Genomic DNA, 21,707 nt, shown 5'->3' with positions numbered 1-21,707 from the left:
AGAGGCGCCTGGGCCGTCCCCAAACCACGAGGATGCATCAGCCTCCCTCTCCGGGGCAGGAGGCAAGGGAAGGGAGACCCTGCGACGTTGGGCCTTGTCATCCAAACCCGGCATGGCCTCCACGTTCCCTAAAAGGTGGGGCACAGCCAGGCCCCTGCCTCCGGGGCCCCCGGGGAGGGGAGTCCTGTCCCCTGCAAGGTGGGGATGCCCTGGAGGAGTGGCCCCTCACCTACCCTGTCCCTCTGCATCCCTCGCAGGTACAAGGATGGTGCTGACAGCCCCACTGAGGACGGCGAGAAGCCCCGCATCCTCTACAGCCTGGAGTTCACCTTCGACGCCGATGCCCGGGTGGCCATCACCGTCTACTGCCAGGCAGTGGAGGAGTTCCTGAACGGAACTGCTGCGTGAGTCCCTCCATGGCTCTGGGCCCAGGAGCTCTGCTCTGTCTGTGTCCCGTGCTTGACTGTCGGAGGTTTAATTTGGAATAAGGGTCCTGTTGGCCCTGAGAGTCTGAAGTCTGCAACTTCAGCAGGACCACGGCGGCGCTGCCTCTAGGCTGCAGGGCCAGGCCCTGGGCGGGGCCAGCAGACCCGTACCCACCCCCGTCCTGCTGGAGGAGTCCCCTCGGAGTCCAGGTGTGGTGGGAGGCGGAGTGGTCAGTGCTGAGAGCACTTGAGACTCAGCCTTTGAGTCCCTGATCACGTAACAGCAGCCTCCCCACCCCCACCCCAGGGCCGGTGTTAGAGCAGACATACCAAAACCCTCGAGAGTCCTTTGTCCTGGAGACAGAGCGAGGCCCCGGGGACCACGGATGTGGGTGGGGCGGAGGAAGGCAGGTGAGGGTCATGTGTGGGGCCCCTGCAGCGGGGAAGCCAGGGTTCTAATAGAATGGGAAGAGTGTGTGCTGCCTGGCCCGGCTGTTCCTTTCCTGGGAGTTTATCTGGGGGACATGCTTGCACTCGTGGTTCTAGATGTTGGAATAGTAAGATGCTGGTGACTGCCCAGTGTCCACCAGCGGGGCTCTGATCCCGTCAGTCAGAGTAGAACTGCAGTGGAGCCCACGCAGGTCCTGAGAACACGGCATCTGTGTCTGTGCCGTCTGTGGGGCAGCTTCGGGCACGTGAGCAGAGTGCAGGTGGACTGCAGCCTGAGTATTAAAACATAATTCCTGCACCTACAGGTGTGACTGTGCCTTGGCTTCCCGGGTTGCAGTTGGGGCAGAGAAGCAGGTGGCCGGGAGCAAGCATGAGGCAGGGGACGGGGGTCACTGTGCATTTTTTGTCTCCCATTCATTCAGAAAAGCGCACAAGCCATGAGAGCTGCCTGCAGAGGTGCAGCCCAGCCTGGGAAGGCGGCGGGCGCTGGGTGGTGCGGGCTCGGGGCCTGGCCACACGTCTCACCGCCCTTCCTCGTGCGGCCCCTTCAGGTACAGCCCCAGGAGCCCGGCCCTGCAGTCCGAGACCGTCCACTACAAGCGCGGTGTGAGCCAGCAGTTCTCGCTGCCCTCCTTCAAGATCGACTTCTCCGAGTGGAAGGACGATGAGGTAACACACCTCCTGGCTGGGCCCTGCGTTCCTGCCCCAGGAAGGGGCCCAGTGCAGTGGCTATTGTTAAGATTCCTCGGTGCTCGGTAAACGTCAGCTGTGGCTGCTGACCGGGGCCTGGACCTGGACCGTGGAGCGCGGTCAGTCCGGGCATTGGCTGCACCGGGTGGTTGTAGCCGTGAGAGGCTGCGTGCCACGCCGGCCCTGAGTGCCCCCGTGGCCGCCCCTTTTCCTCTCTCGGGGCATCGGGGAACCACATCCCTGGCTTGTCAGCATGTGGCCTGGCGGGTCCAGGGCGTGGACGCTCAACCTGTCCAGCGCTGTTATCCTGGGACCCTGTCCTCATCTCTCCTTTTCTGATCATTACCTCAGCTAACGCACTCTTGAAATCTGCTCAGTTTTTCTTAAACGTGGGTTTTTGTTTGTTTGCTTTGGTCACGCTGTGCAACATGTTGGATCTTGGTTCCCTGACCAGGGATCGAACCTGTGCCCCCTTCATTGAAGTGCAGAGTCTTTACTACTGGACCACCAGGCAGGGCCCCTTACATGCATTTTTTACCGTGATAAAATACACACAGTATAGGCTTACATCAGTGATAGACGGTTCACAGGGCATGACTGTCGGGCAGTTCTGGGACATTCTCATCACCCAGAGGGAAGCCCTGCACCCGCTTGCAGTCACACCCATGCCTCCCCTCCCTTTGTCCTGTGTATTATTTTTAAGTGGAAATTTCATCAGTCATCACTGTAGCTGGGAAACGGCTCAACCCTGCCATAAATAGAAGGTTCCGGAAGTTAGGCTGTATGGGGACCAGAGCCATGCCGTCATGTCTTGGCGTGACATCCTTGCCTGCTGAGGGCGTGGAAGAGGGAGTTGGCAGCTGTTAGAGACGTGACAGATACTCTGGCACCAAATCCAGGCTTCTCCTTTGTGCCGGGGTTTCTCAGCCTTGGTGCTGTTGACATCTGGGTTCTGGTGGGGACACCATCCCCGGCCCCCACTTGCCGGGTGTCAGGAGCGTCCCTTGCTGCAGTCGGGACACTGACAGTGCCTCCAGACGCAGCCAGATGTCCCCTTGCCTGCGAGCGTTGTGGCATCAGAGCCCTGGCTGTCCTCCCTTTTTTAAGCCATTTTTTCCCCAAATTTGCTCATTTAAAGATTATAACAATATTCATGTGTGCTAAGTTGCTTCAGTCGTGTCTGACTCTTTGCGACTCCATGGACTGTAGCCCTCCAGGCTCCTCTGTCCATGGGATTCTCCAGACAAGAACACTGGAGTGGGTTGCCATGCCCTCCTCCAGGGGATCTTCCCGACCCAGGGATCGAACCCACATCTCTTTACGTCTCCTGCATTGGCAGGTGGGTTCTTTACCACTAGCGCCGCTTGGGAAGCTTGTGTACAGTTGGATGGAATTTACTGTTTTCACAGACTTGTGTGGCCATCACCAGTGCCATATTAGCTCCAGAACATGATCGTCACCCCCAGGAGAAACCCTCTGCCCATTAGCAGTCCCGCCTTGTTCCTCCTCCAGCCCCTGGTATCCACTCGTCCGCTTCCTGTCTCTGCATTTGTCTGTCCTGGACATTTCTCACGAACACAGTTGTACACGATGTGACCTTTCGTGTCTGGCTTCTGTCACTCAGCGTCACGTGTTCAAGGCTTGTCCACGTTGTATCCTCATTGTAGCATTCGGTACTACATAACGGCATAACGTCCCGCTGGATGGACGCGACCTTGTTTTGTTTGCCATTCACTGGCTGACGATGGATATTTGGGTTGTTTCCCCCTTTGAGCTACCATGAATAATGTTGCCATAAATATTTGCGCACAAGTCTTTAGATGTGTGTTTTCATTTATCTTTGTTTTAGTTTGCTTTTTAAAGGCTTTTTTGGAGTGATTTTAGGTTAACAATAAAATTGAGAGGAAGGTATAGAGATTTCCCACATGGCCCCCTGCCACACACGTGTCATTTTCTTTTATTCCTGCACCACGATGTGGTCTTTCCAAGTTGGTTACAGGGTTACAGGTCTCCTTGTGGCTGGTGGGGCTTCTTCAAAGTTTCCCCACCAGCCCCTCATGGGCCTCCGTTTATTTCAGCCACAGCCGTGTCCGCTCCTTCCCAACCCCCTTGCCTTCCCACATTTCCCCGTGTCCGTCTGGCCTGGGGCTTGCAGACCCTTGTCCAGTCGCTCCTCTGTGACAGCAGAGTCTGGCAGGACTCTCTCTGGTGTTAGCTGCTGCTCCAGCTCCTAACCTGGCCCCGTTTTCCCTAAGAAAGCCTTGCCCCCTGCATTAAAAATCTGCATCTCCTGGGACTTCGCTGGTGGGCCAGTGATTAAGACTCCGTGCTTACACTGCAGGGCGGTGCGAGTTCCATCCCTGGTTGGGGAACCAGGATCCCACGTGCCGTTTGGCACGCCAAAACAGAATTTTAAGGAAAGAACCATCTCCCCCAGACCCTCTGGGTGGGCGCGTTTCTGTGTCCTCTCCCCGCAGGCCTGGCTCTGGCTCTGGCTCGTGACTTGTGCTGAGCTCTGGGGAGCAAGAGTTTCAGGGGAGGTGGTCCTTGCTCTCTGGGTGCCTACACTCCTGGGTACCCCTCCACCAGGTCCTGGGATCTGGGGGGTGGTGGAGTCGAGGTGCCCTGTTGTCACCACCCCATTCCCTGGCTCAGCCCTGGGTCAGCCAGTGCAGTCACCCTCGGGGTTTGCAGGGCCCATTTGTTGGACGGATGTCCCGTGTTGGGCGCTGCCCTGCGCTCTGGGCACTGAGTGCTCACGGGAGCACCAGGGAGGCTGCGGGGGCCTTCAAAGCCGGGTTTCCGTCAGGGCTGCTTTGTGCACAAGGGGCAGAAGCACCTCAGTCTGGCTTAAGGAAATCAGCAACCGACTGGCATCGATCATGAAGAGCTGGATGGCTGCACGCCAGGTCCTGTGTCGTCAGGACGGGTGTGCCCCTGCTGAGCTGACCATGCTCTCAGCTGGCGCCTGAGACCAGGGGAGACGTGTGGTCCCAGCCTGTGCCCCAAGGTGCTCGGGGGACGTGCCATCCTCCGGCTGTGGCCCGCGCACCCTCCCAGCTCACAGTCTTTGGGTCAGGACCGGGACCAGAGGCTCGCACTGCTATCCGCCCTGTCCCAGCACTGGCTCCCCCACCCCCCCACAGCTGGGGACCCACCAGGCACCGCCCCCGCCCCTCCCTGCCGGAGGCAAGTGTGTTCACCCAGCGCCTCTGCCCCGCGGGCTCCATGTGACGCCCCACCGGCTCCGTGTGATGCCTGCCGGGCTTGGTGCGCAGACATGGGGCCGCCCCGGGCGGACCCATGAGTGGAGCGTGGCCGGCAGCGGGGGTCACAGGCGGGTTTAAGCTGGAGGGAGGGACGGCAAGAGGAGCCCCTTGCGCACGCCCAGACAGACACGCGGGCTCCACTCTGCCTCCGTCTCTGCTGGGCCAGGCAGGGAGCTGTTCTTCCCAAGGTTAGACGCGGGGTCGCCACGGCACCCGGTGCCTGGAGGTGGTGCATCGAGCAGGGTCAGGGAGAGGCTGCCCCACGCAGCCCGGCATCTGTGAGCAGGCGAGGAGACAGCGCGGCCTGGCCGGGCCTCCCTGGGTGGCGGCTGCGCCGTGATGACGCTGCCGTGTCAGGGGCGCCTGCCACAGGGGGCCGGCGCAAGCGCTTGTGTTTCCGGGACCATCCAGGGTTGGGGGGCCGCACGTGGGCAGCGTGGAGGTCCCGGGGCTGGGAAGGCGGGTGAGGACATTCCGGATAAGGTGGCCTAGACATCCCCAGCGACCCCCAGGTGCTTGCAGAACACAGGTGTGCCCTTTACTCCATTTCCCGTGGAGCATTGACCCCACCGCCTCGACGCCCCCACTCACGGCACCCGCTCCGTCCAGCTCACTGTGACTGCTATTTCCTCCTTCCCCCCTCAGCTGAACTTTGACCTGGACCGGGGCGTGTTTCCAGTGGTCATCCAGGCCGTGGTGGACGAGGGGGACGGTGAGTGGCATCTCCCCTCAACACCCCTTCCAGGCACAAGGACCTTCTCACCCTATCTGTCGGGGCCAGGGGTTTCGGTCCAGAGACAGTGCCCACATGTCTCAGCAGGCTGAGGGTTCCAGGCGCCCCATTGCCTGCGGGTGGTGCCAACCCCGCTCCCCCGTGGCGGAGCCCAGGGCAGACAGGCCGGTGGCACTGGCGTCCACCCCTCAAGGGAGCTGCAAAGGCCATCAGCACCCTGACCACGCTGACCGCCGCCTCCTGCTGCCATGGGCTGTGGGGTCCCCGGCGGGGTGGGCTCCACGTGCAGGCTGCAAGCTGGGGAAGCACCGTCTGGAGAGAAGAAGCCCCGGGCTGGGGCCGGGGCGGTGGAGGCCGGCTCTGACCACCCTCCTCTCTCCCGGGCAGTCGTGGAAGTGACCAGCCACGCCCACGTGCTCTTGGCCGCCTTTGAAAAGGTAAGTCCCGTCCTGCCCCTTACTGCCCTGCCAACCTCTCATTTACTGTCGTGTCCTGCACACAGTAGGCGCCCAGTGAATGCTGGTGGGGTGGCCGAGGGTTTGTTGTCTGCCTGGCACGGCCCTAGATGTGAGGCTCATGCCCTCCTGGGGGCCCCGAGTTGGGGGGTGCCCCACATAGAAAGAGACCATTTACACGGAAGGATTCACTTACTGGCGTTACACGTGTTTGAGCTTAGGTGTTTGCCCCTTTCTTCCCACCCAGACCTGAGTCCAGGCCCCAGCTGTTCATATGTTCAGTGTGTGGCGGGGGTACTTACGGTCACCTGCACCACCAACTCTGCACGAGGGAGTCTCAGGGTCTCAGGATGGTCCTCTCGCTGGCCCTGTTGTTCCTGGGGGCCAGGCAGTTCCGTGTATCCATGCACGTAGTGAATGAGGGCCTGGCGGTGTTGGGACAGGGTGCCTGCTCACTGAGAGCCCTGCTGGAAGTCGTGGAGCGTGGCCCCTGTTTGCAGAGGCCACGGCCAACCCCTGCCTCCCGTGGACATTGGCCATCACTGGGCAGATTTCAGCATCAGCCTGTGGCCCAGGTGGCCAAGGAGCAAGACCCAACGAGGACACGGGGCTCAGACCTGCACATCCTGCGGGACCCCAGCTCCCTCAGCCCGTGTGTCCAGCCCTGAGAGCCTCCCATGTGAGCCCGGCTCCTCCTTGTGATCCAGGCCTTTCCCGGTGTCCCCGGGGGTCTATCAGCCGGCCTGAGGCCCTTCTGGTGGGGGGCAGGGATGGCCCTCTCCCTCTCTGGGCCCCCCAGCTGCACTCCCCAGGCTGGCCTAGTCAGAGGAGACGGTGACTGTTTACCCATCTGTGTGCTCTGGCCGGTGATGGGCCGTCGCTGGCAGACGTTCCATTCTGTGCTTTGCACTTAGAGCCCTGTGAGAAACGGCCTTATTTTTGGGGTGCAGTATACTAGAAACTTGGCTCAGAACCTACTAGGCTTACAGAAAAGGCCGGGTGCTGGTCTTGGTGGACTCAGAAGGGGTGTTTGGGGAGCAGGAGCTCGGATCAGGTTCTGTGCTTGATTAACCGTGGCTCGGAGCAGCGTGGCTCCCCAGATCCCACCCGAGCTGCTTGTCCTCCCGGTTCTGAGATTTGGGCTCCCCGCGGATGCGGGCATGTGGCACCCTCGTGCTGTCTTCGCGGTTAGACCGGGTTTTCTGAGGGCTGGAGCCACCTGTCTTAGCTCTTGCTGTCCAAGTGCCACTTCTCGCCCTAGGGGGGCGCCATCAGCGGGACTGGGCTGGTGGTGGGGAACTAGAGCCTACTTGAGAACCACCTGCCCAAGGAGAGTTGGGTGTTGAAGCTCAGGGTGGAGCCCAGGTGGCAGTATATTTAGAAGAGTCTTTGGGTAGTTTCAAAGCCAGGTCAGAGGGCTGATTTGAGAATCCCTGGACTGACTTGAGTCTTCGTGGGGTCCTTCCTTTTTTCAGCCAGGGACGTGGGTTGACCGAGGGTGGGTGGGCCTGAGCACGGCCGGGTTAATGTCTGGGTCTTTCTCCCCTGCAGCACATGGACGGCAGCTTCTCCGTGAAGCCTTTAAAGCAGAAGCAAATCGTAAGTCCCATCAGAGGGAACACCAGGAGCCCTTTTGATTTGAGACTCGTGCACACACTTGACCCAGTGGTCTCTATGGGTTATTCTGCGAGGCCACCATGGCTGCTGCGGGATTAGCTGGTGACACCACTGCAGTGGGCCCTGGGCTCCAGAAGTCAGGATCAGAGTCACTGGGTGTGTCTGCGTGTACTGCGTACCCACCATGTACCTGCATTGACAGCTGTAGTTCTGAATCTTGTCCAGCTTAAAGTTAGCATTGCGTAAACGTTAGCTGAACGTGTGAATGGTCAGAAGGAGAGAAGGGAGGGACGGAGGGAGGGAAGGAAGGAAGAAATTAGGAAAGAAACACTGCAGTTTTCCTCCTTCCAATTTGCTGAAATGACCTCCGTGGTGAATGAAGACTTGAATCGACTTGATCCACATTTAAGGGAAGGATGGAATCTCTTGGAACCCATGAACCCATGGGAGCTGTAGACCAGTACAGCCTTTCTTTGGAGTCAGTAACTCCATGTTCCAGCCCCAGGAAGAATTACCCCTGGTGGCCTCTCGCTTCAGTAAGTTCTGTGAGGATTTAGAGACCAGGGCCCCCTGAGCTGAGCTTAGAGGCTGGTTTAACCGTGGCCCCGGTGGGGTCTTTCTCCAGAGCCATGATGATCAGGTTGCCCTTGTGTGCCGCTGCTCAGGCATGTCACCCATGGCCCGGGGCTGGCAGTGCTCAGTTTTTTAAGAGGGGGCTTGAGAGAACCCTGGCAGGGCCAACGCCTGGAGGTGGCTGGAAGGCAGGAGACTCCAGTGGTGGTCCAGGCACGGGTTTCAGGAGAGCTGACCGGCACACCATGGCTCTCAGGAGGGTCTTCATGGTCCGTGAGTGGTGGGAAATGCAGCAACTCAGGCCACTTTGAAACGTAGTCAGTTGGGGGCCTGACTGGTCAGTCTGCTGAGGGGTGGTGACAGGAGGGTCTGGAGTTGTTTTCCAGACCTGGGGTTGGGCCTGATAAGGTGAGCAGAAGGTGTGGTCACCGGGCCCAGTAGAGCTTGGCTCCGTGCCCTCCGGGCTGGGCAGGACCCGGCCAAACCCAGTGTCCATTCTTCCTGTGGGCACTTTGCCCTGTCCGTCTCCAGCAGCATCTGCTCCCTGGGGTGTGGGGGGCGGTTGGACAGAGTAGATGCCCACGCCTTCCCCCAGGACCCGAGCCCGGCCCCTGGGAGGGGGTGTTGGGCCGGGGAGTGTGGAGGAGCCCTGAGGGGGACTGGTGCACAGAGGCCGCTCTGCCCTGCAGGTGGACCGGGTCAGCTACCTGCTGCAGGAGATCTACGGCATCGAGAACAAGACCAACCAGGAGACCAAGGTGCGTGCACGCAGCCCTGCAGGCGGGCTAGGCTGGCACGCCCCCGCGTTCCCCTGGCTGCTCGGAGGCGGTGACCTGCCTGAGGCCCCCATCCTCGCCAGGGCCCTGCCGTGCCTTCCCCTGGAGGCCCCAGGACCCCAGGCTCCATCGCTTTTCCTTCATTCTTGAGTTATCAGAGTCTGTGGAACGTTTTGTCCATTTTTCAGCAAATGTGCTGCTTCCTTCTCATCACTGGGCTCCGGCTGTCAGGGCAGCCTGGAACGCCGGGCCCGCTCTTGCCCCCAGACCTCACCCAGGTGGCCCTGGCCTTTCCCCCCTCACAGCAGCGGTTCAGCTCCCGGTGCAACATCCGTGAGGGGAGCCTGGCAGCCCACAGAGCCCGGGGGTGGGGGCACAGCCCCCCTCAATTTTGGGGAACAGGAGACCTGAGTCCTCTCGATTTGGGTGTGGATGGGGGGGCGCCCTGCTCCTCGGTGACCTTCCTCTGCCCCCAGGGGCTTCCCTTGGCCCCTGAAGCCCCCAGAGGGACATCCCCCAGCCCCCGGCCTCTGGCCTCGGAAGCCAGCGACCCTGGGCACCTCGTGTTCCCGCAGCCCTCGGATGAGGAGAACAGCGACAACAGCAGCGAGTGTGTGGTGTGCCTGTCTGACCTGCGGGACACGCTGATCCTGCCCTGCCGCCACCTCTGCCTCTGCAACTCCTGTGCAGACACGCTGCGCTACCAGGCCAGCAACTGCCCCATCTGCCGGCTGCGTGAGTGGGGCGGGCAAGGGGGGTGGTGCACAGGCAGGGCCCCCGCGCTCACGGCCGGCACCTCCGGGGAGGTTGGACCCGGTCCAGGAGGGACTGGCGGCCGGTGTGTGCAGGGAGCTGCCCAGATGCGATCAGCAACTCAGAGCTTCTCAAGGAGTGTGTGGGACAGATGCGGAGCAGTTCAGTCGCTCAGTTGTATCCAACTCTTTGCAACCCCATGGACTGCAGCATGCCAAACCTTCCTGTCCATCACCAACTCCTGGAGTTTATTCAAACTCATGTCCATCGAGTCGGTGATGGCATCCAACCATCTCATCCTCTGTCCCCTTCTTCCGCCTTCAGTCTTTCCCAGCATGAGGGTTTTTTCAAATGAGTCTGATAAGACACGACAATAAAGTGGAAAGTGTGCTGAGTGTAAATGATCACGGAGTTAAATTTGGTTTCCTGGAGCATCTGGAAAAAGTTGTCACATCAGGCCTAATTCTGAGTAAAACATCCATCCTCCAGCAGAGAATGAAAGTCCACAGGGCATGGGTCCTGCTGGCGTCTCGGGTCCTGGCCGGGTCCCAGTGGGTGCTGGGTGCGGGCAGCGAGGGTGCCCTCATGTGGCCGCTGCAGGACATTTTCTCTGAATAAATAAAGGATGGCTTTTTAAATTTTTTCAGTCATAGACGGCTGTCAGGTATGTTGTTGCTTTCAGAAGCAATACCTTGGTAGATTTGAAATTCAGGTCGTAAAAGCATGTCTTTGTTGCTGTATTTAGTTCTTTGGTCAGTGACTGTTCACTGTAAAGCTCTTTTGTTGGATAGTTTATAGCTATGTTAAAATCATGCTTCAGAGCAGTTAATCAGTATTCACAGCCTTGGAAAACCCTCGCAGAGAAAAAGTGTGATTTACAAATAGCAAAGCTCAGGGAGTTCCCTGGTTTCCTAGTGGTTAGAGCACCAGGCTTTACCCTGCCATGACCCAGGTTTAATCCCTGGTGGGGACTGAGATCCCACAAGCTGGTGTCCCGAGGCCTGGTAAATAAAAATCAAAAAGTCCAGTTTTTTTTTTTTTAATGCAAATTGATCTTTGTAACTAAGTGCTCTTTGCCCTATGAAATCATTTAGCATATTCAAAAACCTAACTAACGTTCAGTAAGTCCGTATTAATAACGTGTCATTTTTCTTTGTTTCCCAATTGGATTTACTTTTCTTTTTAGTGAATTGCGTTCCAACTTAAAGGCGTTCAGTTGTTTTTATATACAGTCAAAGGAGACCAAGGCAGGGCATTTTGAAGGCTTTTGTTGTGATTAAATTATTTGTTTTGTTTTCAATAACAAGTATTATTTCATGACTACTGTACTTTTCACAAAACAAATTCTTCATCCACCTGAAAACTAAAATAGAATGATGGTCATCTGTTTCATCGGCTGTATTGGACTGACTGAAATTCCTCGTGTCTGAGAATCATGGTCTTTGGAAATTCATTCTTACTATTCGATTCCAAGAAGGTGGCATGTTTCCCTTGAGCCTCTGGCTTTCTATGGGGAGGAATCTACTTATATTCTTTCCCTTTTTTTTTTCTCCTTTAACCTTAACCCGTGCCTCTCCTGGGATCGCGGCGGGGTGGGTGGTCATCAGGGTCCGCGAAACTCAGCAGGGTCTCAGGGTGCTGCCCCCACGTGACCTGAACTCACCCCTCCCCCGCAGCGTTCCGGGCTCTTCTGCAGATCCGGGCAGTGCGCAAGAAGCCGGGGGCCCTGTCCCCCATCTCCTTCAGCCCTGTTTTGGCCCAGAGCATGGACCACGACGAGCATTCTGTGAGTGCTTCTTCCTTTCTGGGGCGGAGCTGGAGAGGGCGGAGCTGGAGAGGGCGGAGCTGGAGAGGGCGGGTGGGGCCTGGCAGAATCCCCGCCCACCGAAGCCCCGCCCTCACGTTCAGACAGCGAGGGCTCCTGGTGGGGCTGGTGCGTAGGGCCGTGCCCTGCCAGCTTTCGGGGCCCCTGGCTCACCTGCCTGGTCCCAGGGGGTAGCGGTGAGTCTGAATGGGGGGGTCGGTCCCGGCCCAGTGAGCGCTGGCTGCCACGAGGACGTTGCTTCTGCCAATAGCAAGGTTCTGAGATGCAGGTGACCTTTGGCTGAGGCTGAGTCGTGGTGTCGGTCATCTTTGCTCCACCACACCAGACAGCCAGGGGCATTGTGTGCTCTTAGGAAGGGACGTCTCCTCCGAAGGGCGGCAGTGGCATGTCCTCGCCTGCTCCCTGCCCTCCCGGCCCCTGCCCAGGCATACAGGAGGGCACCCGCAGCTGTCCGCCGCACCTGCTCCTGAGGAACCGTGGGCCAGACCTTGCTGCAGCGGACGAGGGGCGTTAGATCAGGCTTCAGGGACCTCAAGAGACGGGGAGGGAGACAGACACAGAAACACAGAGACATGGGCGGATGGGGATGAAGGTTGACAGGGAGGTGCTGGGAGAAGGAATGTGGAGAGACACACAGACGGGGCAGGGTTTCGGGGGTCGCCGAGGTGGGCAGAGGGGCAGAAGATGGATGGACATGGGGCAGGCCCGGCTCTCGGGTCCCCACTGGCTTCGAGCGTTGTCGGCCTGTGAGCCTGTTTTCTTGGCTCTTGATTGAGTTGTTTGGATCCCGTGATTCTCAGAGGCCCTGCCAACTCTCTGAAAGGGAGATGAGCCAACGCTGCCCAACCTGGCATCCCCACAGACAGTGCCTGCCCTGGGCCAGCAGGTGTGATGAGTTCTGCCCCAGTGTTTGAGAACTGGGCCAGTGTTTAAGTCTGAGAATCCTCCTGGAGACTCAGCTTTCTGGCTTCTCTTTCAATATTTGAAGGTGCTGTGTGCCCCTGGATCAGGGGCAATGATGCCCCTTGTGGGAGGTGCCCATCTCCCTACTTCTCCCGGGCCAGCCATACTATTTATCCTGCGAGGCCTGTGGGCACCAAGGCTTCCAGCTCTGAAACCAGGCCTTCGGTCGTTTAACGGTGGACTTTATTTCAAAGCAGTGAGCATTTTGTCCAGCACTGCTCATGTTTCTGGTGGAGAGAATGGTGCTAAGGTTCCCACCCCAAGGCAGGAGTCTGGTTGCTCCACGGAGGGCTTGGGCAGTGGGTTCTTCCGGCCACCGCTCCGGTTTCTGCCCTGGTGTCCAAGGGTCAGGGGGGACCCTCCCATGTTTGTTCCTCTCGTCCGGAGAGCTGAGGCGCCTCCCACAGTGCAGGGCAGCCCAGGGCATGGATGGTTAACCTCGCACGCTCCCGAGGGCCAGCACTGCCCTCTCTGGAGGTTATGATCCCAAGTAAGTGACCCTTGTTCTCCACCACGTTCCCTGCACGAGCAGTTTCCACGAAGCACCAGAGCCCACGTGAGCCATTTTCTGCGGTGAATCTTAAGATCAGTACCGAGTGGGAGCAGTTGAGGGCTTTAACTCCTTTAGGAGTCAGGCTTGGTAATGAGTCGACTGCTCATTGAGTGGCTGGTAATGAGTGGCTGTGTTGGGGCCTCCAGGTCCCTTCTCTGTGCCCAGCCGGGCCCCCTCATGGGGCGTGCTTGGCCACTGTCATGCCTGCTCCAGCCAGGACCTGCTTCTTGGCAGGGGGATGGGGGGTTGGCCCAGACCAGGAGTGGCCACTGGGGATAGGGACTGGCTCCTCCAGTGCCAAGAGGGCGCACAGGCCCAGCCTACCCAGGCCCCGAGGTAGAACCTGTGCTCAGCCAGGTCCCCACGGCTCAGAGGCTGATAGAGTTTGCAAAGTGCTGGCTCCCGGCCTGCCCGGAGGCCAGAAGGCCAGGGAGACCCCGTCCAGCCCACTTGGTGCCGCACGGGGGGGTGGCAGCGGTAAAACCTATGATTTTTATTTTGACAGTGTCCCTTTAAAAAATCAAAGTCGCACCCCGCCTCACTGGCCAGCAAGAAACCTAAAAGGGAAACAGTAAGTGTGTCTGGCCCCGTGGCTTCATCTCTGCCCCGTGCCCTGACGACTGCACAGTGACAGGAGCGGGGACGCACTTTCATCCCAGGCCAATGTGTCCAGTTCTTTTAACCTGTCAGACCCACTCTCCCCAGTCCCGGCGTGCCCGCCCAGGAAGGGAGTTTTGTGGAACAAGCAGAACACAAGGTCTGTCGGCACGAAGCCCCGGGCACCCCTCTCGCCAGCTCTGCTTCCTCCCGAATGCCCTGTTTCCCTTTTTTTTCTTGCTGGCAGTGGAATGACGTCGGAGGTGGAACTAAGGCTGCCGCTCTTGTTGCGAACGTCCCTCACGCTTGCTCGCCCTGCACCCCTGCTCTGCGGGCCGACACTCGTATTTCTCTCGTTTTCCCTGCATCTCAGGGCGGGGGCAGGCAGGGGGCAGCTAGTGAGTAGCCGCCGGGCCGGGCCTCTGCCTGGACCCCCCACTTTGGTAAAAGGCAGAGAGTCGGGGTCCCCGAGGGTCAGCTTAGACACAGATTTCCTTTTCTTCTCCCTGTTCCAAGGGGCGAGGGAGATCAGAGTAATAACTTGAACCTGCAGGCGGCCTGGAGGCAGATGCAGGCGCCGTGGTCCCAGGTGGCCCAGAGGCGCCTGCTGAGGACTGGAAGCCCCAGCTGGCTCCTCTACCTGCCCCCAGGGTCACCCTATCACCTCCCGCAGGTCAGCGGGGCAGGCAGGGCTTCCAAGTTGAGCGCGCTGCCCTTCACCTCACTCACAAGCTGATGACAGGCAGCCATCCCACCCGCGGCCCCGACGGGCCAACTAACAGCCCCGGCACCTGGCCTCCCGCTCCCTTTGCCTTTAGCCCTGAACTTAGCCCATTGGTTGGATCCTCCCAGCGCCGGCAGTACCAGTCTTGGGCCCATTAGACTCCCGGGAGCCTGTGTCGGCCCAGCAGCGCTTGTGCAGCCCTGGAGGGTCTCTGGGCCCGACCCCTGTGTTGGGTGGGTCCTCTTGGCCTGGACCGTGCACTCCCAGCGGCTTCTCCCGTGGCTTTGCTGCCCTCCTGCTCCGGCCCTTCCTCTTACTAACTGTGCCCCCCCACTCTCTGCGCCCACCGGGCAGGAGCAGAAAGCCAGGCAGGGGCTGGCCAAGGCCGGGGCAGGCGGCCTTCTGGACGCCTTCTCTACCTCCATCCTGGGTGCCACTCAGACACTTGGACGTCCAGGGCTGTGGCTGATGGCCGAGGCCTCCCTGGGCAGGGGTGCCTCCTGAGGGTGGGGGAAGAGACCCTGGAAGGTACAGTGGATGGGGGACGGTCAGAGAGCAGGCTCTGGGGAGCAGACTGTCTCAGGGGCGCCGTGGGCAGTGGGCGGGCTCCTGGCCGGCTGGCCCCTCACTCCCCCTCCCTCCGCAGAGCGCCGACAGCATCCCGCCCGGCTACGAGCCCATCTCCTTGCTCGAGGCACTCAACGGCCTTCGGGCAGTGCCCCCGGCCGTCCCCCAAGCCGTCCCCACGGCTCCCCTGTACGAGGAGATCACCTACTCGGGCGTCTCGGATGGCCTGTCGCAGGCCAGCTGTCCACTTGCTGGGATCGATCGGATGGTGGAAAGCAGCCTGCAGAAGGGCAAGCCCCGGAGCAAGTCCCCCGACAGGTGAGCCCGGTGCCGGCGGACCCCTGCGGCGGGCGTGCAGCCCTGCCAGCTGCCCCACCCCACCCGCCCCCGCGAGCCTGGCGAGCACAGGGTCGTCATTGCAGACGGGGACCACGTGCCCAGGGTCTGGCCACAGGTCAGTCATGGGTCCTCCGGGCCACCCTTGGCGGTGCTGGTGATCAGCCCTGCCGGGCTCAGTTTTTCTCAGACGCTTGCTGGTTTTCTAGACAAGTATGAAGGAGGCACAGGTTCTGTAGAACTCCCACGGCCCTGGCGCCTTCTGCGTGTCACAGAGCGGCTCCAAGGATGGAGAGGCCCTGGGCTTGTCCTGTTGCCGCCAGCACTCCCTGCAGGCTCTGCCATCGCGGTTCCCTTCCCCTCTGCACACGGCGTGTGCGGGCCCTGGGGGGCCTCCTGCCATGCACTCCCGGCCTGGTGCACCTGTGCTGGCCCTCCCGGGTGTTGGGGCCCCTGGGGCTGGCTTGGTTGAGCTCACCCACCTGTCCTCTGGCCCCTCTGTCCCCAGCACCCTCCGGTCCCCGTCGTCCCCCATCCATGAAGAGGACGACTCGGAGGCTCCGCCCACGCCAGGCGGGGCGGGACTGGCACTGAGCAGCTCCCCCGAGGTGAGGCCCCACCCTGTCTGTCTGTCCCCGCTGCCCGCCTGTCAGCCTCCCTGCCCCGGCCTCAGTTTCCTCGTCTGTGGGGTGGGCGTTGGTGGGTGAGGCCGTGGGGGCCGCGTGTCTGGGCCCAGGGCCCGGCTGTCAGCACCAGGGTCCAAGCACGTCTCTCTTGTGTCTTAGAGCTTCATGACGGAGACGGTGGATGAAACTTCATCGCTGAAGCAAGGTGAGTGCTGCCCGGCCTGAGCCCCGCCGTGCATCCCTGCTCCTCTGAGGGTTCTCCGAGCCGTGCTGGCCGACCACACACCGCGGTTCCTGCATGGTCTCCCGGAGGACAGCCCTCGGCTGCCCGGTTTCCCTCCCTGCCTGACCTGTAGTGGCAACAGCCGTTTTTTCTCTTCCTACCTGGACGGTTCTGCCATGGTTGGTGCCCCACACTCTTGGCTGGGGCTCTGCCTGTCCCACCGCGGCGGGGTCCCACCGGGGCCTCTGGGACCCAGGCCTGGTGTGCCCGATGGCGGGGGCGTGCACAGCTCAGCCAGCCCCTCCCCATGTGTCCCCCGTGTCCCCGTGTGGGGGTCCTGGCACCCTTCCTGAGCAGAGGATTTCTTTAGCCCTTGGTGGCCCCAGGGTCCAGTCCCGGTCGCCACTGCCAGGCCCTGGCTCTGGGTGGGGCAGGGACCCCCAAGCCACTGCAGGGCCTCGAGGGAGGTGATGTGACATGGAGACACCATCCCTCTGCCGTCCCGGTGGTTCCTCCCCGCGTCAAACAAGGGGATGGAGACTCACCAGGCTTGGTGTCGGGGGAGGCCCAGGTGTAGTCAAGATCCCCAGAGCACCCTGCCGCCTCTCTGACTGTGTGAACCCTCCCAGCTGCGTGGCCCCTGGCCCCGAGGGTCACGGGGTGACCCCAGCCTGCAGGCCCCTGGGAGTGGTGCCAGGAAGGGGGTGTCCCCCTGGGAGTCCAGCGCTCTTGCTTCCTGCTCACCGTGCAGGCAGGCCCCTCTGCCCCTCAGGCCTCAGCTTCACCCGCCAGTGGTGGCAGCTCCTTTCTGCCTGCACACTGTGCTGGGACCGGGGGCCTCCAGGGCCCTGTTCCGGGATCCAGGCCCTTCTGAGGGCCCCACAAGCACAGGGCAGGTCCCAGCTGAGGTCTGATGTGCAGCTGAGGTCTGATGTGTAAGGAGGAGGATCCACCCTCCACATGAACGCCCCACTATGGGCCTGGAGCTGTGTGCCCACCTGCTTGTCCTGGAAGATAGCAGGCATTCTTTTCAATGTGGGCGTGGGTTGTCTTCCTAATAAGAACAAAACAGAGCCCCATGCTGGGAGAGGTGGGGGTGCAGGAGAAAAGGAAAAAGGAAGAAAACAGACCATCTGCCTCTGGGTCTCAGGAGAGCAGGGGGGAGTCAGGGTGGGGTCTGGGCTCGGGGGGATGGCTGGACCACCTCCTGCCTGCAGGCCCCCCACCTGCCCCGTCCCCCACAGGGAGCCGCGTGCCGTCCATCGAGAACGTCCTACAGGACGTCAGCCCCGAGCCCTGCGGCCGCAGCCAACCCAACATACCTGCCGACGTCTACCTGCCAGGTAAGGGCGCCACACCTGAGGTTCTGGAGTCGAGACAAGCAGCCTCGTTGCCCTCAGAGCCTGGTTCCTTCCTGGTGGCAGGAAAGGCCTTCCTGTTTGTCCCGGGAGCCACACCGCCTTGAGCTATGGCCGGGCACTGGGAGGCTGAGACAGGCTTCAGTGTGGAAGGGCCTCTTGTCCCTGGGCTTCTGGCCAAGCAGCAGAGCCTGTGCACTCAGAGGGAGCTTGGAGGTCGGGGTCCTGGTGTGAGGAAGCAGGGCAGCAGGTAGCTCACCGGCACACACACGCCCCCCCCAGAGGAGTCCATGGGCGAAGCTCTGTTAGAGTGACTCGGGATTCCAGAGGACCTGGTGTTTCCTGAGGATGAAAACCTGGTCGGGCAGGGTGGGGAGGAGGGGTCGGGAGAGACTTGCTTCCCAGGGCCTTGAGCGAATCCTGATGCTGCCAATGGCCTCTCGCCCTGGCCGCTGGGTGCCGCTGGGGGGCGCCCTGAGCACACTCAGCCAGTGCGGGGCCTCCCTCTCCTCTCTCACCCCTCGAGTGGCCCACAGAGCATCCAGGCGTCTGCAGGGCTGGCCCGGCCCATCGGTGGGCCCAGGACCTCTGGCGGTCGGGACCCCCAGCATGTCTCAGATCTCCTGTGGATCTCAGCTAGCTGCGGGGTGGGGAGAGCGTCAGAGGCCACCAGCTGGCCCTGGTGCACGACCGGACAGCGGGGTGGGCTTGGTTCTCGATGCCAGAGCAGAGCGGGGGCCACGCTGGGCTGACCTGCACCTGCTTCCCCCCAGCTTGGCTGCCTGCTCCTGGGGGCGGGCCGGGGCCCTTGGGAACCTACTGCCTCTGTGACCGCCCACCCCCACGCTGCCGCCTCTGTCCCCCAGGCTTCCTCTCAGCAGAGACCCTGAATGTCACCCGCGGTGCTGTGTGGCTTTAAGAACGTGAGCCCCCATATGTGGGGGATGCTTTCTTTTCAGCAACTGCATGGTGTCCTGTGGGTGGAGGGAACGTGGTTTAGTGGATCTCAGTGTAACCTGCCAGATTGGATAAAGGAGGGGCAGGCAAATCCATAAAACAGAAAGACCCGCGATACCTGGAGCCCCAGCAGCCCCACCGCGCCCAGCCCCTCGTCCCTGCCGGCTGCCCGCGTCCTCCCCCGGCCTGGCGTCTTCTGCCTCAGCACCAGGCACTCTCGGGAGAGGCACTCGGCACCTCTTCTGCGGCAGCCTGTCGGTGTGCGTGTGGCATTTGTTCCTGTCACACCCTGCCCCATGCCTGCACCTCGTCCCCCGTCCCCCGCAGCGCCTCTGCCTGGAGCGTGCAGCCCCTCTGAGTGCCCTGCTAACTAAGCTTCCGTCTCTCTCCTCTGGCAGCCCTGGGGCCCGGCTCCTGCTCCGCTGGTTTAGAGGAGTGAGCCGGTACGTGATGCCTTCGCACGCGGGGCGGGGGGCTGCTTCCCCATATGGGGAAGTCTTCTCCGGGGCCCTGGATTCTGAATCCAGAGGCTTCTGAAGGCCATAGCAGGGGTGCTCCAGAGAGGTGGTCCTTGGGGGAGGGGTCTGACCACGCTTTGGAACCGGAGGACTTTCCTCTGGACGGGGCGGCCTAGTCAGGCTCTTGTAGCCTCGAGGGTCCCAGGATCAGTGACTCAGCACCAGCCAGGACCCCGCTGTTGCTGACTCTAGCCTGTCCCTGCCCCCACCTCTGGAACCTCCTGGAACACCAGCATGATCTGGGGTCAGCCTGTGAGTGCTGTCCCCACCCCCACTCCCCATTCAGCCCAAACGGACATTTTACTGAAAGCCATTCCAAGAGCACCCCCAAAGAGGGGGACGCACTGGGGGACCCCTGCCCCTCCTTCAGGTGACCTCAGCCCGCTGGGAAGTCTGGAGAGAGAGAACCTGGCACCTTCAATGGCCCAGGGTTTCTAGATGAATGTGGTGGGGTCACACCCCAGGCTGTCGGCTTTGGAGGACTTGGTTCCCCCTCCCCCCCTCCCAGGTCAGCCGTGCTGCCCCAAGACCGCGGGGTCCGCCCCTGACGACATTGCTCCCACAGATCTCTCCTACCTTCCTTGGTTGCTTTTTGTGACAACGCTTAGCTTCAACTGAAATAGGACCTGGCACTTTTATGACGCTGCCCCAGCCTCATCCTTGGGAGATAGTGTTGCCACTTGGGTAAAACTTCCAGAAGCGGGAAACTGCTCAGACCTGGCTGCGGAGAACCATGTGTGTTCTCTGGGCTGCATGGCAGAGCTGGTTTCCTGTGTGCAGCCTCAGCTCCTAAGAAGACCATCCCCTCACTGGGTCCCCGAGGGTCTGTCGCTGGCCCTGGGGGCACCTGGGTTTGCCCCTGAAGCTGCCCAGGGCCTTCAAGATGTGCCGCCCCTGGGCACCAGTGCCCTGGGGTGGCCTGAGCACAGGGAGATCACCCTGGGGGTGCCTCCCGGGGTGCCGCAGGCCCCGCTGCGTGTGCCCCTCTGCCGGGGGCGCCAAGTTCCAGCCGAACCCAGTGGTGATCGGATGGTGGCCTGGCAGAAGCAGGAAGTTCAGGGCGGGCATGGGCAGGGGCCAGCGGCGGGCACCCCTCAGCTGGCCGAGGTCACCGGGCCCGCTGTGTGCCCTGCCGCAGATACACCAGGTGGCTGTGGGAGCCCAGAGCCCGTGGGCCACCCACTGACCCTCGCCCTCTCGCCCTGCAGGATGGTCCACCTCCATGGAAACGCCCCGCAGCCTCCCCACCACTGGGCACCCCCGGCCCCTGCTTGGCGGCCCCAGCCCAAACCCCAGGGCCGCTGAGCTGACCCCGCTCTGAGAGCCTGGCCTGGCTGGCAGCACGGAGCCCCCACCTCCGCTGAGACCGCAGCGTGACCCTGGCCCCTCCAGTCTGCACGGCAGTGTGGTCTCCGGCTCCAGGGGGCCGTGCAACCCTCCATCCAAGAGGAGAGCTGACCGTCGCCTCCGCCCACCCTCCTTGTCTACGGTCGGATGTGTTTGCTGATGGTATACAGTGAAGGACAGCGGCTTTTTGCCCCGGGTGCTGAGCTCTGGGGCTCCCCCCGCACGCCCTGGGGGGCCGGGTGCCCACGAGAAGCCTGGATGGGCCTCCACAGCCTCCAAGCCCGTGAGGGGCCAATCGGCGTCAGTGAACACAGCAAAGCAGAGAATTTGGTGGTGGACCAAGTGCAGCCTCGACAGGAAACGACGCGGGACTCTGGGAGGGAAGGAAACGGGGTCCGAGTCTCAGCCAATGAAGGAAACAGTGCCTGTCCCCCACCGTGCGTGTGGCCTCCCACTCCCCACTGGCCCCGTGGGGCCCCTCCCTCAGCTCGGCCGGCCGGGTAGCCAGACCTACCGTGGGCCCGGCCACTGGTAGTGGTTCTGTCCGGGCACTTCTCTGAGCCTGGCGCCTTCTTGGAGGCAGCTTTGCCCACCTTACCAGACCCTCCAGGTGGGGGTTCCACTTGCCGGTGGCACTGCTGTACCCTTGGGGGGCGTGACAGGCCTCTGGGCTTCTCTGCTCTCTTTGCCATGTAGACGTGACTCACCGTCCCTCCTTGATTCTTTCAGTTCGGGGCTCCTGTGGTGGGACTTGCCTGGGGGTTGTGGGTCCCATCTGAGGTGACTTCGTCTTTTAAAGATACATTTTCTGTTCAGCAGAAAGGCCGAGGGGGCGCTTGACCGGCTGCCCGTGCAGGGCCTTGAGCCTGGCGGGTGGGTCTCAGCACCCAGGAGCCGGCCCTCGACCAGCAAGAGAAGGCCTGGCTCCCTGCGGAGCTGCCCCAGGGAGCACAGTCCTGGGGTGGCCGGCAGCCCCGCCCGGGGCACTCAGGATGGACGCCCCGATTCTCTCCGGTCGTGCCTGTGAGCAGAGGCCACGGCCTGGGCAGCCTGCCCCAGCCCCTTGGCTCCCTGTGTGCCCTCCCCTCTGAGCCACCATGTGCTGCTGGGTGCACACACGGCAGTGCACACGCGGGTGGGGAGGCTGAGTCCCGCTGCTCACTCGGGGTCAGCACCCCACCCTCGCCGTCTGTGTTGGTGTCAGCGATTGTGCAGGACAGGGTGCAGACCAGCCTGTCTTGACTCACACGTGCTGTCATTTGACATACTCTGATTGGCTAGTTTTTGTTCGTTTTTACTGTATATTTATAGTAATAAAACCACGCAGCAGTATCCCGCCCACTCCCTCCGTGCCCAGCCCTGCCAGGCTTGG

General features: G+C 61.3%; 1 protein-coding gene across 5 annotated transcripts in view; it reads left to right on the top strand.

The window, feature by feature from the left end:
* The window catches only part of MGRN1 (mahogunin ring finger 1), a 40,626-nt gene extending 19,856 nt beyond the window's left edge, over window positions 1-20,770 (top strand). For 2 of the 5 annotated variants that reach the window (XM_055409405.2, XM_055409400.2), the window contains exons 4-17: window positions 258-404; window positions 1,427-1,544; window positions 5,480-5,546; window positions 5,955-6,004; window positions 7,574-7,621; window positions 8,902-8,970; window positions 9,564-9,723; window positions 11,418-11,527; window positions 13,588-13,653; window positions 15,050-15,288; window positions 15,815-15,914; window positions 16,092-16,137; window positions 17,400-17,498; window positions 20,197-20,770. In XM_055409405.2, the coding sequence (XP_055265380.2) occupies window positions 258-404; window positions 1,427-1,544; window positions 5,480-5,546; window positions 5,955-6,004; window positions 7,574-7,621; window positions 8,902-8,970; window positions 9,564-9,723; window positions 11,418-11,527; window positions 13,588-13,653; window positions 15,050-15,288; window positions 15,815-15,914; window positions 16,092-16,137; window positions 17,400-17,498; window positions 20,197-20,309 (1,432 nt within the window). In that variant the 3' untranslated portion in view covers window positions 20,310-20,770. Of the gene's footprint in view, window positions 1-257; window positions 405-1,426; window positions 1,545-5,479; window positions 5,547-5,954; window positions 6,005-7,573; window positions 7,622-8,901; window positions 8,971-9,563; window positions 9,724-11,417; window positions 11,528-13,587; window positions 13,654-15,049; window positions 15,289-15,814; window positions 15,915-16,091; window positions 16,138-17,399; window positions 17,499-18,868; window positions 18,914-20,196 lie in introns of all 5 variants that reach the window. The other 3 variants (XM_055409404.2, XM_055409406.2, XM_055409402.2) reach the window with 3 other exon arrangements.
* Window positions 20,771-21,707: the final 937 nt, after the last annotated feature.

Source organism: Moschus berezovskii, chromosome 27, assembly GCF_049115385.1.
Source record: "Moschus berezovskii isolate FMDL1 chromosome 27, NW_MosBer_1.0, whole genome shotgun sequence".
NCBI lineage: Eukaryota > Metazoa > Chordata > Mammalia > Artiodactyla > Moschidae > Moschus > Moschus berezovskii.
The sequence above is the reverse complement of the archived record's forward strand: the minus strand, read 5'-3'. Positions and strand labels throughout refer to the sequence as shown.